Here is a 15855-nt window from a genome sequence, read left to right as displayed (position 1 = left end):
AAAAAATACTATTGTATTTAATTACCTTTTTGGAGTGTCAAAAAGCCTCCATAACCAAATATCATTTCCCCCGTTTTTTTCGGTCATGCATGTCTCTTCATAGATGAAAAATGTGATTTTGTGGTCATTGAGTTCCATCCCATAATCGTTTCTACTCATGCATTATCAATTGCTTTGATAAATGAATTAATACTTCGACTAATTTCAAGATAGTTTGAATTGGATTGTTTGATTTAATAACTAACTAAACCAACCGCATATTAGATAAAAATGGAGAAAAAATTATAAAAGTCAAACTAAGACTGAAGATATGAGACGGAGTATTAAAATATTACTAACAAAACCCTAACCCTAACCCTCAATCCATTCTGATGTGCAATTACAATATAGTAAATTGGGTAACCAATCACATAAATGGATTTAGGGTTACTACTCGAAAGATAAAAAATAAAAAAAATAAAAAGAAAAAAAGAAAAAAAGAAACATAACCAAAGCTAGATTTAACTTTAAAATATTAAAAAACTTCAACTTATCGGCGTAGAGAATGAATCAGTACACATCAAGCTTTATATTTTCACATACGATGTAACTGACAAGTCTTCCAATAGTCACTTGCAATTGCAAATTAAATACCTCTCGAGCAAAGAAGCAAGAGTTTGGCACATCGGTAAATTCAGAAAAGCCTAACCGCACTCTTGAACTTTACATTCAGAAAAGTTATTGGTAAAATGTGCTCAGCTTTGAAATTCAAGCCAAAACCAACTACACTGCGAGTGTATGAATATAGTAATTAAATATTTTTAATTCAAACAAGACCAAATAGAAAACTTCCGAATTAAGGGACTAAATAATACATCTTTAAAATCAGACTTTACGAATGTATCGAGTCATACCTGAACCTGGAGGAGTAAAAGAGAAAAGACTCGACAACAGTAGGCATTCAATTCATTCAAAAGTTCTTTCAACTAAATTTTTAGTATCAAATTAACTAAGAGACTGCTGCAGTCATCAACGTCACTCATGTTCAAAACTCAGGTTAAAAACAAAAAATAAATCAATGCCAAACAATAAGATATCAGTGAGAAAATATACTGTTATCCACTAGACAAATGTTGCTCCAAGTAGTTCTTTACCTTAATTCTCTCCTCTGCTCTTCTTGTTTTTTTAATATCCACACTTATAGGGGGCATGGTGGAACATCAAGGGTTGTTCCAGCTTGAATCATGCCCCACCCAATTAGACGCCAATGCTTTTCAACTCGTCGGCTGAGTGCAATCTTCTCTCCCTTGCTAGTGCACACAGGAGATGTCAATTGCAGCTTTGCCAAATCATTCTTTACAGCAATAACACGAGCACCAGTCGACATAGACCCTATGTTCAGCATAAGAATCTCTGCCTTTGCCAACTTCGAGACCTTTCCTTGCTTCTCTGAGCCCTTTGTCCTAACACCAATAAGTCGTCGAAGAAGAAAGAAATTCACCTGCATAATAAAGAGCAAGACATCAGCACCAAAGATGCACAGGAAGGTACCAGACTTCATCAAATCTAATAAGTGTTTTTTGTAGTAGTGGAAATAGATAACAAATCAGGAAGTAACACTAGAAACAGTAAAACAAAATAAGTAATACCCCATAAAACAAAATAAGGTATACAAAAGGTAGACTATAGAAACGGACAAGAATAACACAAAAATTATCTTGAGCAGCATCAAGTTCACTTCCAAATTTCCCAACTGATACATGGGAAAACCAGTATTGTAATAAATCACCGATAAAAAAATCAATCTTCCCTTCTAAGAATGGAACATGTATTCATGCATATATTCCCGTACATCCATGTACTGATGCATCCATAAGCATTCATGCCCGTAGTAAGAGGCCCTTGCATGCATCAATACAAATTAATTGCTCGGCAAACTTGTATAGAAGCAGAAGTATCATATACAATAATAAAATATATATATATATATATATATATATATATATATTTGTTGCCAGTTCAGCATCCTACCTCGAGTTCAACAAAAACTTCAGGGAGTGACCCAACATCTCCAAGAACCTGACCCACTAACCGATCAGCACGAGTTAAAGTAGGGTCCATGGTTGTGCCAACACCAATAAGACCTCCAGGCACAGCAAACTGTAGCTCATTCTGTTCAGCATACAGCGAAACTATTCTCGTGTATATTGGTGTGCACTTGATATTCCCAGTCTCATCTTTAACAACAATCCCAGGACGTACTTCAATAAATTGATTCACCTTCAAAACACCCTGCATTTAACAGATTTTTAATGTAAGCACGCAGAACCAATGTACAGTAGGGTTCAAGTCATGCTAAGAGAAGACAGCATGGTGCACATAACAGGTCAGCAAGGCTAGATCACATGCTTCCTAAAATGGCATACTTGGAAGCTAGATCGTGCATTGACCAGAAACATTTTTGTGATTACATTTGTCAAACAGTCTCTACAAGAAGACACTAAATGTAAGGAGACAAATCCAGTCTTTAATATTTAAGTCAAATCACATCACACATGTAGTCTTTAATATACAAGTCAATGTTAGTTCCAAAGGCCAACATCTATATTTACTTTAGGACAGCATGTTCAGAAAGTCTGTCAGGCTATGTTGTTCTGAGTTGAAATGACAATTCAAACTACGTTTAGAAGCTAGGCGAAATCTGGAGCACGAATATATACTTTGTTGTCAAGTTTTATTTCATTTTTTGTTCAGCTCGAGAATTCCCATCTATTCCGATAAACATGGGATTGTAGTTGGCAATATACCTTCTTTGTGGTGTGCGGTTTTTGTATTGCAGTTATTTTCTTACTCTCAGTTTCTTGTATTTAAGAGAATTTTACGAAGGATTGAGTCTTAAACTCAGAGATCATAGAGTTTTGAGAATGCCCACTTACTTTCATTCATTGAAAATCTCAGAGATCATAGAGTATTGTAGAATGCCCACTTACTTTCATTCATTCAAAATAGGTAATGGAAAGAAAAAACCTTAACTATAATCTAAATGTTAATCAATTCTTTGCTATTCAACTAAACGGGCCCATAACTAGATCACAAACATGGGACCATGACATATGCTATATGCTTTTGAAATGCAATAAATAAGTTCTACATATATTTCTCTCCCAACTACTCCAAAATTTTCTTAGCATTAGATCACTTCGCAGTCTGTTCAACGGTGAACGCTTCCATACTTGTTCAGATCTTACTCATGGAGAAAGAAATTCACCTCTACAGATCGTTCTGAAACCAAATGACATCACTAAACAAGTAAATAATTTAAGGCCCTGTTCGGCAAGCAATAGCTTTTTATGTAGCTTTTCAAAACATTCTCTCTATATTATAGTGTTCGGTGATGTAAAATTTATATTAGCATTTAGAGTTTGAGCAGATTATGAAACGCCAGTTAAATAGCCAATATGACAGCTAACAACTACTAAAACAACTAATTTTGCGAAACAGACCCTAAAAAGACAGCATCACCTTCTAAAAACACCTTGACCAGCTCACCCTATTACTCAAATTAGACCAAAAGTTGAATAATGAAATTTTATATTGTTAATCAATAAGAATAAATTTTTCGCTAGTTAAAGCTTCTAACAGATTCTCATAACATCACAAGATTCCAAGAAAGTAATGGCAACTGCGCAAACTGAAGAGACCATCAGGAAGCGGCAAGATATTTCTACTGCAGTAGCTAGAAATCAAAGATGCTTGCTGAAAGTTTGACAAACTTGATGATGGAAACAACAATGAAATGCATAGATCAAGAACATTAGAGAAGGCAGTGTTGTCAAATGCGCTAGGTGCTCTTCAGGCAAGAAGGTCCACCATCAGCCGAGGTTCTAGGCACCATCTAGGCACTTGCCCAAGTCAAGTAAGGAATTCTAGATAATTTAGAATTTAGAATTCTGACAATTGGTCTTAGAATTCTCGACACATTCTTGAAGAACCAAACTGCCATTCAAACTTAAAATACTTCATAAGGTTTCTCACCACCAGTCGTCATCTTCGTCAACATCCACTGAATCATGTGACAGTTTTGTATTTGTACTTATTTTTTAATTGTTAGATCTAATTTAATCTAATATTTGTATGGCAGTCCAACTTCCCAGTCTCCAGCCACTTTCTTTTTTTTCCATATTTGTCATTTTTAATTGGTAGATTTTGACCTAACTTTTAATGGCTGTCCAGCTTTCCAATTTCCAGCCACCTTCCTTTTCTCCCCCATATTTGTCCTTAATTTTAATGGTTAGACTTTAACCTAATTTCTAAATGGCTGCCCAACTTTCCAATTTCCAGCAACTCTCTTTTTCTTCCATATTTGTACAACTTTTTAATTGTTAGGTATTGATCTAACTTTTAATACTGTCTGACTTTGCGTTTTCCAGCCACTAAAGTTAAAAAAATAAAAATAAAAATTAAAAATTAAAAAATTAAAAAAAAATTGTGCTTATTGTTAACCCAACTTTTTAGTAGCTGTCCAGGGGAAAAAGCAAAAAATGTGTGAGGTTCTCGCTTCATCTTGCTGCTCCCTTGGTGCCTAGGCAGCACCTAGTTGGAGGAGCGTCGCATAGAGGTTTCCCATGCACCTACTCCTCGCTGTGGCACCTAGGTGAGGGCCTGGTGATAATAATGAGAGAAGGAAGCAAAGAAATTTAAAGAAGTTGCAATTGACAGCAATGCCACTATTGATCTCCTGCTCTAACTTAAATTACTTAACAGAGATATTCAAAATATTGATCGTCCAGCTCTTGGCATCCCGTTCGTGCCCAATCCCCATTGTGGTCACTTCACTCAAAAATCAATCATAGAATCAGGCTCTTCTTCAAAAATTGGGTCTGGGCACGTATCTACTTATTTGTTTGAGGTCACCCTTCCTCAAACAATGAAAATAAAATAGTATCATTCCACTATACTATGGATGACATAAAACAAAATTATATTGCTATACTAAAGCTCTTTATAAAGCTTAAAGAGTTGAAGCATATAGTTCAAGAGTCTGCCTCTACACATGACTTCAAAGAATTACCAAAGAAAAATTATCTGCAGAAAAAATTCCAATCATTCGCCAAAGAACACCACCACCCCCCCCCCCCCTCTCCCTCTTTTATTTATATGTGCAACAGTTCCTATAATCATAAAAAGCTTCAAAATTTATCCCTCTCCATATAGTCCAGAAAATAAGGAAGCATCCTGCAACTTGAACCTAATATTACAGTTAGGGTCCCTATGATTCCATTGCTACATTTTAACATTGGCTCAATCAATTTCAATAGCACGATACACCAATAGTTCAAACACAATAAGAATGATGAAGTAGATAGTTTGCCTCTTGCAAGGAAACACCTATTAACCAAGCAAATATCACCATTTCATAAGATCATCTAAGGTTAAATTTTGAAAACTTACTGCCCCTCCGCCCGCCAAGAATATAAATAAATAATTCATGGGGAATTCGACGGAATTTAGCTATTACCCAACTTAGTGAGAAAAGATAATACAAATAAAACATAGACCTTGCATTTGAATGGAGATATATGAACTTGTAACATTTGAAAATACAAAGGGTTTCTCTAATTGATTAGATTTACAAATCTGAGTTACATTATGAATAAGAAAAACCGCATTGAATGTGGAATTAAACCGCTGAAAAAAAAATGATTTGATTTCCACTTCAAATCATTTATCAACCGCATTTTTATGAACCCAAATCTTTATTAATGAATTTCCCTACTTTACCACTTGTCACCCTCATCACTATTTTAAGACAAAAAATAAATGAAAGTGATGGCCTCAAAGATGGCTTTTAATAGGATTCAGCACCAAGAACCAAACTAATATTATCGGGTCTGTTGAATAAATTCAAACACTTAAACTCCACCAGGAAACTCAACCCCCATCCCCGCCTCCCTAAAATAAATAAATAAATAAAAAGTAATATAAAAACACACAGACACAGAGATTTTGCTAAAATTAGGGGTGAACATTCGGTTTGGTCAATTTGATTAATTCGATTAATTTAGTTAATTCGGCTAATTCAGTTCGGTGAATAAATGTTCGATTAAAAGTTTAGTTAAATAAAATTAAAATTTCGGTGATCTATTAAAACTTAATTTAACCAAATTAATCAAATTAACTGACCCTCAAAACTACATTGTTTTGATTAAGTAGATAATAAAATTAAAAATTAAAAATATTTCAATTTTTTATTTGGATTAAATAGTGATTAATAACTTCAGTTAATTTTTATTTCGATTAAAGTCAGTTAATCATAAATTTCAGTTAAATTCGGTCGGTTAATTAAGTTTTCATTTTCTTTAACTTCGGTTCGGTTAATGATCAAAATTAATTCAGTCAAAACAGTTCGGTTAAGTTCGGTTAAAAAATTAATTCGGTTAAAATCAGTTAAGTCAAAAATTTCAGTTAATTTATTTCGGTTAAAAATTTTACTCAAACCGACCGAATTGGCCAAATGCTCACCCCTAGTTAAAATGCTTTGCTCGTCGAGAAAAACCAACTGAAATATGAAATAATGCGATGAACACATTTTTGTCCCTCCTATGACAAAATAAACCAGTACAAGCAACATGCAATTTGAAAAGAAATTAAGAAATAAGGAAGATACAAATGAAGAGGAAGAAGACAAGGAAGAGAACAAATATAAAGCAACATTGTCTAAAACATACCCTTAGGATGCTTCCACCAGCCACACCACCTTTTATCTCATCAACCTCAAATCCAGGCTTATTGACGTCAAAAGAGCGAATGACAATCATATTAGGTGGTGAGATGAAGTTCCTCTCTGGAATGGGAATCTTTTTCACAATGTACTCGCACACAACATCTATATTGTACTTAAGCTGAGCAGAAATCGGTACAACTGGGGCACCATCAGCAACAGTTCCCTGAAAAGAAAATATTAAATGAATGAATAACCTATATGCCATATGCTATTGCAATATACTCCAGATATTTGCAATTCCATTTCATATCATATGCTTAAAGGAACAAAAGGATGTAGTTTGCATCTTTTGTTCAATCTTTGCCATATTGTTGACAATTAACATGCTTTAACCCCTCTAACTTGTTTTACAAAATATGGGTTGCAAATAGAGAAAAGGAGGGAGGATTGCTAAACCTGAATAAATTTCTGGATAGCCTCATGTTGGTTGATGGCTACATTTTCTTGAATTAGATCAACTTTATTTTGAAGAATTATGATATGCTGAAGACGCATAATTTCAACAGCAGCAAGATGCTCAGAAGTCTGTGGTTGGGGACAGCTTTCATTTGCAGCTATGAGAAGTAACGCACCATCCATAATTGCTGCTCCATTAAGCATCGTAGCCATGAGAATATCATGACCCTAATAGGAAGAGTGACAGAACATATAACTTAAACATGAATAAATTATTCTAGATGCAGACCAGCTTTTCCCTTCAATTAGCAAGGCTGAGAAGATAGAAGTATAACAAATCTAGCAGCAAAACATTAGAGGCTAATAACTGGGAAAATAGGAAATTCATGTCCAAAACCAGGAAAAGCACACGAAGCAATACCATAATGGTACTAATGTATCAGCACAAGCAAAAAACTTAAAAGATATAGCTTCACCATACCGGGCAATCAACAAAAGAGACGTGTCTCAGCAATTTCATTTTACAATTTTCAAATCCAGGTACATCACACATGGGATTATCTTCCTTTCCACTTCCATATGCCCTACACGAGCATTTTCTCAAATTAAAACATGAAATGGTTAACTGATTCATAAGCTTCACCTATATGCCAACTCACTTGTAGCACATAGGACGGGGACACCGTTCATCTTCACACTTGTATATCTTAGCATTTGCATATCCAAGCTTAATTGTAATGTTGCGCTCCAACTCATTCTTAAAACGAACAGTCTGCAAATAGATAACAAACCATATGTTACACATCTAATTACTAATGCCCAATGAAATTGCATGGACTAGCTTAGTCAATTTTCAATCCTTGTTTAAGATAATGCCTAGAAAATAATTCAACTACGTAATTGCATTGACCACAACATGAGTTAAGATACTAAAGTTCCATAAATTTATAACAAGGAAGAAGAGAATTAACTTCATCATCATATGCCACAACTAAACATGTCAGTGCTAACAGATTACTTATTATACTGGGATGGCTGGAAGTTACCAGTATTAGCAACAAAAGCAATTCCTAGAGTTGCATGATTTAAAATACAAATAATCGTCTAATGTTTTTGATATGGAGCAAACCATGGTCACCAAGAACAGAGGTAAAGGTACAGGTACTGGTACGGAATACTCCACTTAATTCAATGTTGTGTAGCTTAGATGGTAAACTGATCTGTTACGTGGTATGTAATTTATAATTATCAGGCTTGTTAAGTCTTTCATTGGATAAAATTTTACACCTAGAATCTTTTCATAACTTCTTTTTTTATTTTGTACTTTTTAAAGTACAATACAAAACACAAATAGTAATAGAATTAGAAAAAATAATTGTTAAACAGATAATATTTAATATTATACATGTTAAAATTAAATTTCCATATGAATGGCTCAATGGACTGATATACTTCCTGAGAAGGAAAATGAAAAAAAAAAAAATCTACATAAAGGACAATCAATCAAAGCTCTAGTAATTGTTTAGAAGAGATCCAAATTTTAAGAAAGTCCATTACTTGTTTAAAGGTTGCTAAAACCAAAAAAAGAAATTAGAGAGCGCTCTATATTAAATGCCAACTAAGGCTTTGTACGGAGCAAAGGAAACAAAAGAAAGGGAAAGGATTCTTGAACACTGGGAAAGAAGAAATCAAATCTGAAACTGGAGAACATTAACATACTATATAGGAAGAGTTCATTTAGAAATAACTTCAAGTGTTTGGTATGATACAACTTCAAATGCAAAATTCAATTGAATTCCATATAATCGTTCAGTATAATTTCATAATTGAAACTCATTTATCCTCACTTGCTAAACAACTCTCAATTGTAAAATTAAGAAATAATAATTTTTCAACTCTATCAAAAAGGCCTTATACACCTAATAACAATCACTAAGTATATAATCAAATCAACTTTTTTTTTTTTTTTTGGGGGGGGGGGGGTAATTAAGCCAAATTTTCGAAAAAGAAATCAATAGGCTAAAGAGAGAAAAAAGAAAAAAAAAATACACACGTAACTAGAGTAAGGTAATTGTGCACGATAAAGTTGATGATGATTCTAATGAATACCACCAGCAGTACGAAGTTATGACCAATAAAGAGTGGAGAGAAAAAGAGAATCTTTTTTGGTATGGGCATTTATGTCCAAGAAATGTTGTGTTAATTTTGTGGAATTTGTTACAAATTTCATCAAATTTGATAAAATTTGGTTTTAATATAACCAAATTACCTAGTATTGAATTCTAAACTTTTTTCCAAACCAAACAAGCAAAACATGGAATTTTTAATTTAATTCTACCAAATTTTGTGGAATTCGTTTGAACCAAATAGGCCATAAAAATTGTTATGTCTTTTTATTATTCTTCTTTCACCATTATTTAGAAATAACATTGGGAACTGCAATTTCAGAGATTCAGATCATGTCCTACAGTGAATCGGACTGTGAAAGTTCCATAATCTAGGGCATGTGTCCGGATTATGTTATCCTAGGGGGAGCAAAGGAAAATATGTGCAAAGACACTTCAAGTGCTGGTAGCATTATAGTGTCTGTTTTCTCTTTTTCAAATACTTGACAATGGCATTGTGATTATGTATTATAATTATATCTCCATTCACTCTTTATGAATTTTGGCATTCCCAAATCCTTAGAATTCCTGTAAAGTTAGCATGGATCTATAGTATCACGTATATATGTGTATATATACACACACATCAAATACGGTAATGTTTATGCAGCATGCTCCACAGAAGGAATTCCTAGTCACTTTTAAGTAATAAACTGTTTCAAGTATAAAAAACAAAAGTATAACATTGAACCATGAAAACAGCAAATTACCTGAACACCAGAAATTGCTTTCACAACTGTTGACTTCCCATGTGCCACATGACCTATGGTGCCTGAGTAAAATACCCAATCTCAAAACCCTGAATCTCAATATCAAACCCACTAAAACATATACATAAAACCAGCGTGCACAAATATAGCATTACACAACTAAAAGCAATTCAAGCATGCGCAGACATAAAAAGTTACCTATATTTATAGTTGCTTGGCGAGATATAACTTCAGGAGAAAGTGGATGTAATTTTGTCACATCCAATTTGCTCAAGTCTTGCTCCATCAAACCTTTTCGCGACATCTTTTATCATACCAAGTTTCAAACTACTTTCAATAATTCTTGACGAGAAGGAAAGAGAGCTTCCTTTTCAATTCAAAATATAACACACAAATTAATTGCCAAATAAATCAACAAATACACAATAGCCTTCAAAGTCCATAAAACACGCACAAGTTTTGAACAAAATGGCGCAGAAAGATTGTTAATACTGAAACAACAAAACAAAGAAAGGAGCAAGGACCGGCAGAGATACATCATCACACAGCAAGACCAAAAGAGAAATGAGAAAAATTATAAGGAATCTAAAAGCTGCATAAACCCCAGAGAGCTGCAGATAAAATGAACAAATGGTACAAAACTAGATATCTGCAGGAAGACATCAATAAAGTGCAAATAACCAAATCAAAAAAACAAAGTCAGCCCATCTGAACCATAGAAAAGAACCAGCTATGAATAAGATAAAGATATTAATGTTTTCCACCTACAATTAAGCAATTAAGTTGAAACTGAACGAGGAATCTTAATTAACAATCAAAAATATTCACAAAGATGATCTCGAAGGCAAAAAACTTGAAAACAGAACAAACAAATTCCTCATGTATCCAACCAACAAACAGACCAAATACAGCAATCTTGGAAATAGATAAATAAATATTATTAAATATCTGAGTACTCAGCTAAGACTTGCACTCGACTTAACTGGATTTAAGGGGAAAAAAAAAGAAAAGAAAAGAAAAACACAAACTCCTTTAGATATTGGATTCTATAACGATAACTTGCAAGTTAAAAATAAACTTAAAAGGAGATAATCACTTCAACTATATGTCACAAAAGATAGCAACTTTTCACATTTAGTAGCAAAATATCAAGAAGGAAATATTATTTTCTCTAACAATTGCTTAATACTTGTGGCTATAAATTCCAGATTTCTCACTCTGCCACTTCCAAGAAATTTAAACCCTAATTTTTTTTTCCCCTTTGCAAAGTGTCAATTAGAAAAGAAAAGGGGGGAAACATCACTTAAAAAAAAAGGAAAAAGAAATCAGCGATACATTGTGGATACCTATGAATTTCAAGCTATCAACTTCCTGGATTGGGATATGAACTAGCGTAGTAGGACAACGCACTGTCTTCAGCCACTAAAAAATGGTTTTCCACTCACCGCGACGTGAATAAAACCCTAAACCCGTGTTTTTCATCAACCACCTCAATATAAAATAAAATAATACATTTCTTTTTAGCCGTGGAAAAAAAAATCCCCATATTCGACATATGTCACTAGGGCTGGCAATGGAGCAGGTACCACTAGAAATAACTACCCGAATCCGAATCCGTTATCACTTTAAGTACCTGAATCCGTCCCAAATCCATTAAGGAATAAACAAATAATAACTAGACTCGTCCCAAATCCATTTAGAATTACCCGCATACTACCCGAACCCGTTTAAATGCCCGCTTAATCACAAATTTATTCAATCTATGAAACCCAAACCCGCATAGAACCCGGATCCGAACCTGAAGTGCAACAAAAAATATATACAAAATGCATTAAAATTCAACTTCAAAATGATGAACCAATTAACTGACAGTACAGAGTAATATTAAAACAAAAGAATTGAAACTCAACCTAAGTAAATAATTCAAACCAATATCTCAATTAAACAATTTTACAATCAAACATCTACTAAAATTCAACAAGAATAATAACAATAACTAACTAAAAATAATTAAAATATAATAATACTAAACTATAACAAATTATCATATAATGAGAACCAAATCTATATAAAACATAATAAAAAGTATCTCAATAAAAAGAAATTACTAAATTAAAGTAAAAACAGAACAACCCTACAACAAAAACACAAGAAATTTTACATAAACATAATATTCTTAATACACACATAAATCTTGAACTCCATGTATTCAAGTACCAAGATTGCAAGGATTAACAATCAACATCATCTTCTTCTGCACAAAAAACAACATGCAAGTCCGCACATGAACAAGAATCTGAAAAATAAATAAATAAGAACTTTGATATTATAATAATTTGATAAACTACCTATCTAAAATTCATGAGTTTAGTAATTTCCTTATCCAAAAGCAACAGTTTACTCGGAGCAAATTAAACTAGCAAACTTAGTTTAGAAAACGAAAAAAAAAAAAAAAAAGGCAACAGTCTACTTGGAGAAAATTAAACTAGCAAATTCAAAGTAACAATATGACTAAAATACTTACATGTACAAGCTATCAAAGTCAGCCCTATATCCTTCTCAAAAAAAAAATTCAGCCCTATATATATACACACACACACCTTTAGCAGCAGAAAACCAAACTTTATTAACAAACCATTCTCAGTATATGCAAATTATATGCAAATAATCTCATTCTCAATATCTCTACACAATCTTAATCATTATTAACAAACCAAACTTTGAATTAACAAACCAAATATGTCAAATTTCACTCATACAGCCACGAATTGGCTTATATTCACCATCCTTGTGTCTTTTAATATATATATTTTCAACAAATAAAACGTGCACAAAACCACAAACGAAAAAATAAAAAAGTAAAAATATATCTCTAGGCTGAACCCACAAATTAATTCAACAATATATTCAACAAGTCCTCCTCTTTGTCTGTTTATATGTATTTATATTAAAAAAGAAAAAAAGAAAGAAAGGAAAAGGGACGAAAAAAGAACTGAGAACACAAATTAATTCAACAATATATTTAACCATTCCTCCTCTTTGTCTGTTTATATATATATATATATATATATATATATATATATATATATATAAAAGAAAAGGGATGAAGCAAAACGAAAGAAAAAATAAACTGAGAAAGAAATAAAAAAAATTAGAACGGACCTGGAACTTGTAGGCTTGAAGAGCACGACTGCTGCGGAGGCGACGGTGAAGAACGAAAGCGACGGCAAGGTGTAAAGCAAGACTGCCGTCTGTGGTTGTAGAACGAGAGAACGAGCGGCGCAGGTAGTCGGGAGAGAAGAGAACCCTCGACTTTGAGTTGAAATTTGAGATGAGTTAAAATGCAAACCTAAACTAAAACGACGTAGTTTTGTTTGTGGATTCATTTAAACCTCTACATCAAAACTACGTGGTTTGATAGTAAAATAGTTATTATTAATATTATAGCTATTAATTAAAACGCTATTAATTATTTGAAGATTAATTATTAGAGATAAGATATAGAAATCTACTAGTTAATTCGTTAGTTGTCGTGATTGCAAAGCTATTGAATTATTGTTGGTCAGTAGTATGATTGGTGGTCCCGCAAAGGTGGTCTCAGTAATCAATAGGCTCTAGTTGCGATTATTAATTGCAAAATGAGTAGATTACTAAATCTCTTTCTAATAATAAGTCTTTAAACACTAATGACCCTAGTTCTAACCTTAGTAATTTGAATACCCAAGAGATGAATATCGCTTGTGTGGAAAATCATCTACATAATTCGCCTATCCCAAAACATGATGTTAATAATATTCATAAAATTGATTCATTTAATTTTCTTTCTGATTATTCAATTAAATAAACCAAACAATATGTTCCATTAAGCCATATGTATGAAAATATTCAATTATTTTCTCCCCAAGCTATTTTGAAGCACCAAGAAAAATACAAATTTTTGCATATAGGTATGGTTCAAGTTGCAATTAAACATTTATTTCGAGGGACGGAGGAAGAGATGAATGTGTAGCTTTAATTGTGGAGTGACATTAATTGTTAAACTAAAATGGAAAGGAGAGTAGAGTCCAGGCAAAGTAATATGATACTGTCATGACCCGTTTCCATGGGTCGGACCGGCACTAGGACCCAAGTAAGCTTAAGGCCCCCGAGGGCCGTAGTAAGCCTGAAACACTAAAATCTACTAGGAAAAATAAGCCTCAAGATTTTATTATACCTCGGCCCAAATTTATAATCTTCAACATTCCACAGTTCGAGCCCAATTTACAATACATCACATTTCTAACATGAGCTCACAGAATTATTTCATCTATATTAATACACGACTAAATGTGTAACGTCCCATTTTTTTATTGAATCGAGTCGTTGCTTAGAGTCGAGTCGGGCTGATCCAAAACCCGGTTCGATCCATTAGATTCTAGAGTGGGCTAGAATGGGATGAAATTTAAATAAGGAAAAGAAGTGGACTTACTTGAAAGAAACAAAAAGATCAAAGTATGAGGATTAGAACTTGATTTCACTAAAGTATAAAGTTGAGGTATTGAGTTGTACCATTTTGACACTTGAGGTACCATTTGGTAATTTTCACATAAAAATCAATGACATTCTAGAGACTACCCGTGGATTCCATTTCATTTTCATTTCTTCATCCTTATCTTCATCTTCTTCCTCTACTTTCCTCTTCCACTTTCCTTTCTCCATCACTTTTAATGGTAGTGAAGATGTTAATGGGATTCAAACATTAATTCAACTTCTATTCTATCCAAGTAAGTAAACCTTCTTGAATTTCATACTTGACTCATTTGGTGATATTGTTAGATAATTCATAAGAACTCCATTGTATAGGAGAGGTGAGCCAAAGGTAGAAGGAAGCTAAGAAAAAGATTCCAAGCTTGTTAAGTGAAGGTGTGCTATCTCTTTTCATTTGCCATTTTCTTTGCATGAGAAATTGTGTGGTGTGTTGCTAATAAGACAATATTGCTTCATGTTGAGAGGGAGGACTGGTAATGGTGAGAAAACAGGGGAGGTATTGAATAAATGAAGTAAATATTGAGTTTATGTTGAAACAGGGCTTGCTGGAAATTTTACTAGGAACTTCATCTTGATTTTGACCCCATTTAATGATGGAATTAGGAAGTGTCATAGAAGAGTTATTTGTTCCTCTATGTGTTAGCTTTACATGGGTTTTTGAATCATCCAAATCGGAGTTGTATATTGAGAGATATGATCAAAAGAGTACAGACTGTGCAGGCTGGAAGACGCGACGCGCGCGCGCGAATTGCATGACGAGTTCGCGTTGCACTTCTCGCGCTCGCGAATTTGAACTACGCGCTCGCGACTTTCACCTGAAACTCTCTGACTCTCATTTGGCACATCTCGCGCTCGCGACTTTGTACTGCGCGCTCGCGACTTGTGCTCGCAACCTCACTGCCTCTCATTTGGCACTTCTCGCGCTCGCGACTTTCAAGTGCGCGCTCGCGACTTGGCCCTTGGCCTGTAAGCGCTCGCGACCTTCATCGCGCGCTCGCGAATTTGGCCTGGGAACTCACTGTCTCTCATTTTGCACTCTACGCGCTCGCGACTTTCAAGTACGCGCTCGCGACTTGTGCCCGATAACTCACTGTCTCTCATCTGGTGCTTTACGCTCTCGCGACTTTTAAGTACGCGCTCGCGACTTGTGTTTTCATGCATTTTTGGACTTCATTTTCTATGCAATTGGATTCCTTTGCTCAACTTGTATGCCTCCAACCATTTTAAAACAAAAATATAACATTAGAACATGTATCAAAACAACATGCAAGCATGCAAATGATGTGAAATCAAA

At 33.9% G+C, this 15855-nt stretch overlaps 1 protein-coding gene across 3 annotated transcripts; it reads right to left on the bottom strand.

The window, feature by feature from the left end:
• Nucleotides 1-944: 944 nt before the first annotated feature.
• Nucleotides 945-13366, bottom strand: LOC105634382 (eukaryotic translation initiation factor 2 subunit gamma). Of its 3 annotated transcripts, none has more exons than XM_012217232.4 (9): nucleotides 13197-13366; nucleotides 10233-10397; nucleotides 10035-10096; nucleotides 7819-7931; nucleotides 7641-7743; nucleotides 7160-7387; nucleotides 6708-6926; nucleotides 2011-2271; nucleotides 945-1480 (listed from the first exon to the last, which is right to left on the bottom strand). In XM_012217232.4, the coding sequence occupies exons 2-9, from the start codon at nucleotides 10336-10338 to the stop codon at nucleotides 1178-1180; spliced, it is 1395 nt and encodes a 464-aa protein (XP_012072622.1). In that variant the 5' UTR covers nucleotides 10339-10397; nucleotides 13197-13366; the 3' UTR covers nucleotides 945-1177. The 3 variants fall into 3 exon arrangements, with proteins under 3 accessions (XP_012072622.1, XP_012072620.1, XP_012072621.1); XM_012217230.4 differs by having other exon boundaries at nucleotides 10233-10401; nucleotides 13197-13365; XM_012217231.4 differs by lacking the exon at nucleotides 13197-13366 and adding an exon at nucleotides 12222-12242 and having other exon boundaries at nucleotides 10233-10401.
• Between the last annotated feature and the right edge of the window lie 2489 nt (nucleotides 13367-15855).

This window comes from Jatropha curcas, chromosome 11 (genome assembly GCF_041381405.1).
Source record: "Jatropha curcas cultivar XTBG-Jc1 chromosome 11, XTBG_Jcur_1.0, whole genome shotgun sequence".
NCBI classification, from domain to species: Eukaryota; Viridiplantae; Streptophyta; class Magnoliopsida; order Malpighiales; family Euphorbiaceae; genus Jatropha; species Jatropha curcas.
Note: the sequence above shows the minus strand (reverse complement) of the source record. Positions and strands in the feature narration are given on the sequence as shown.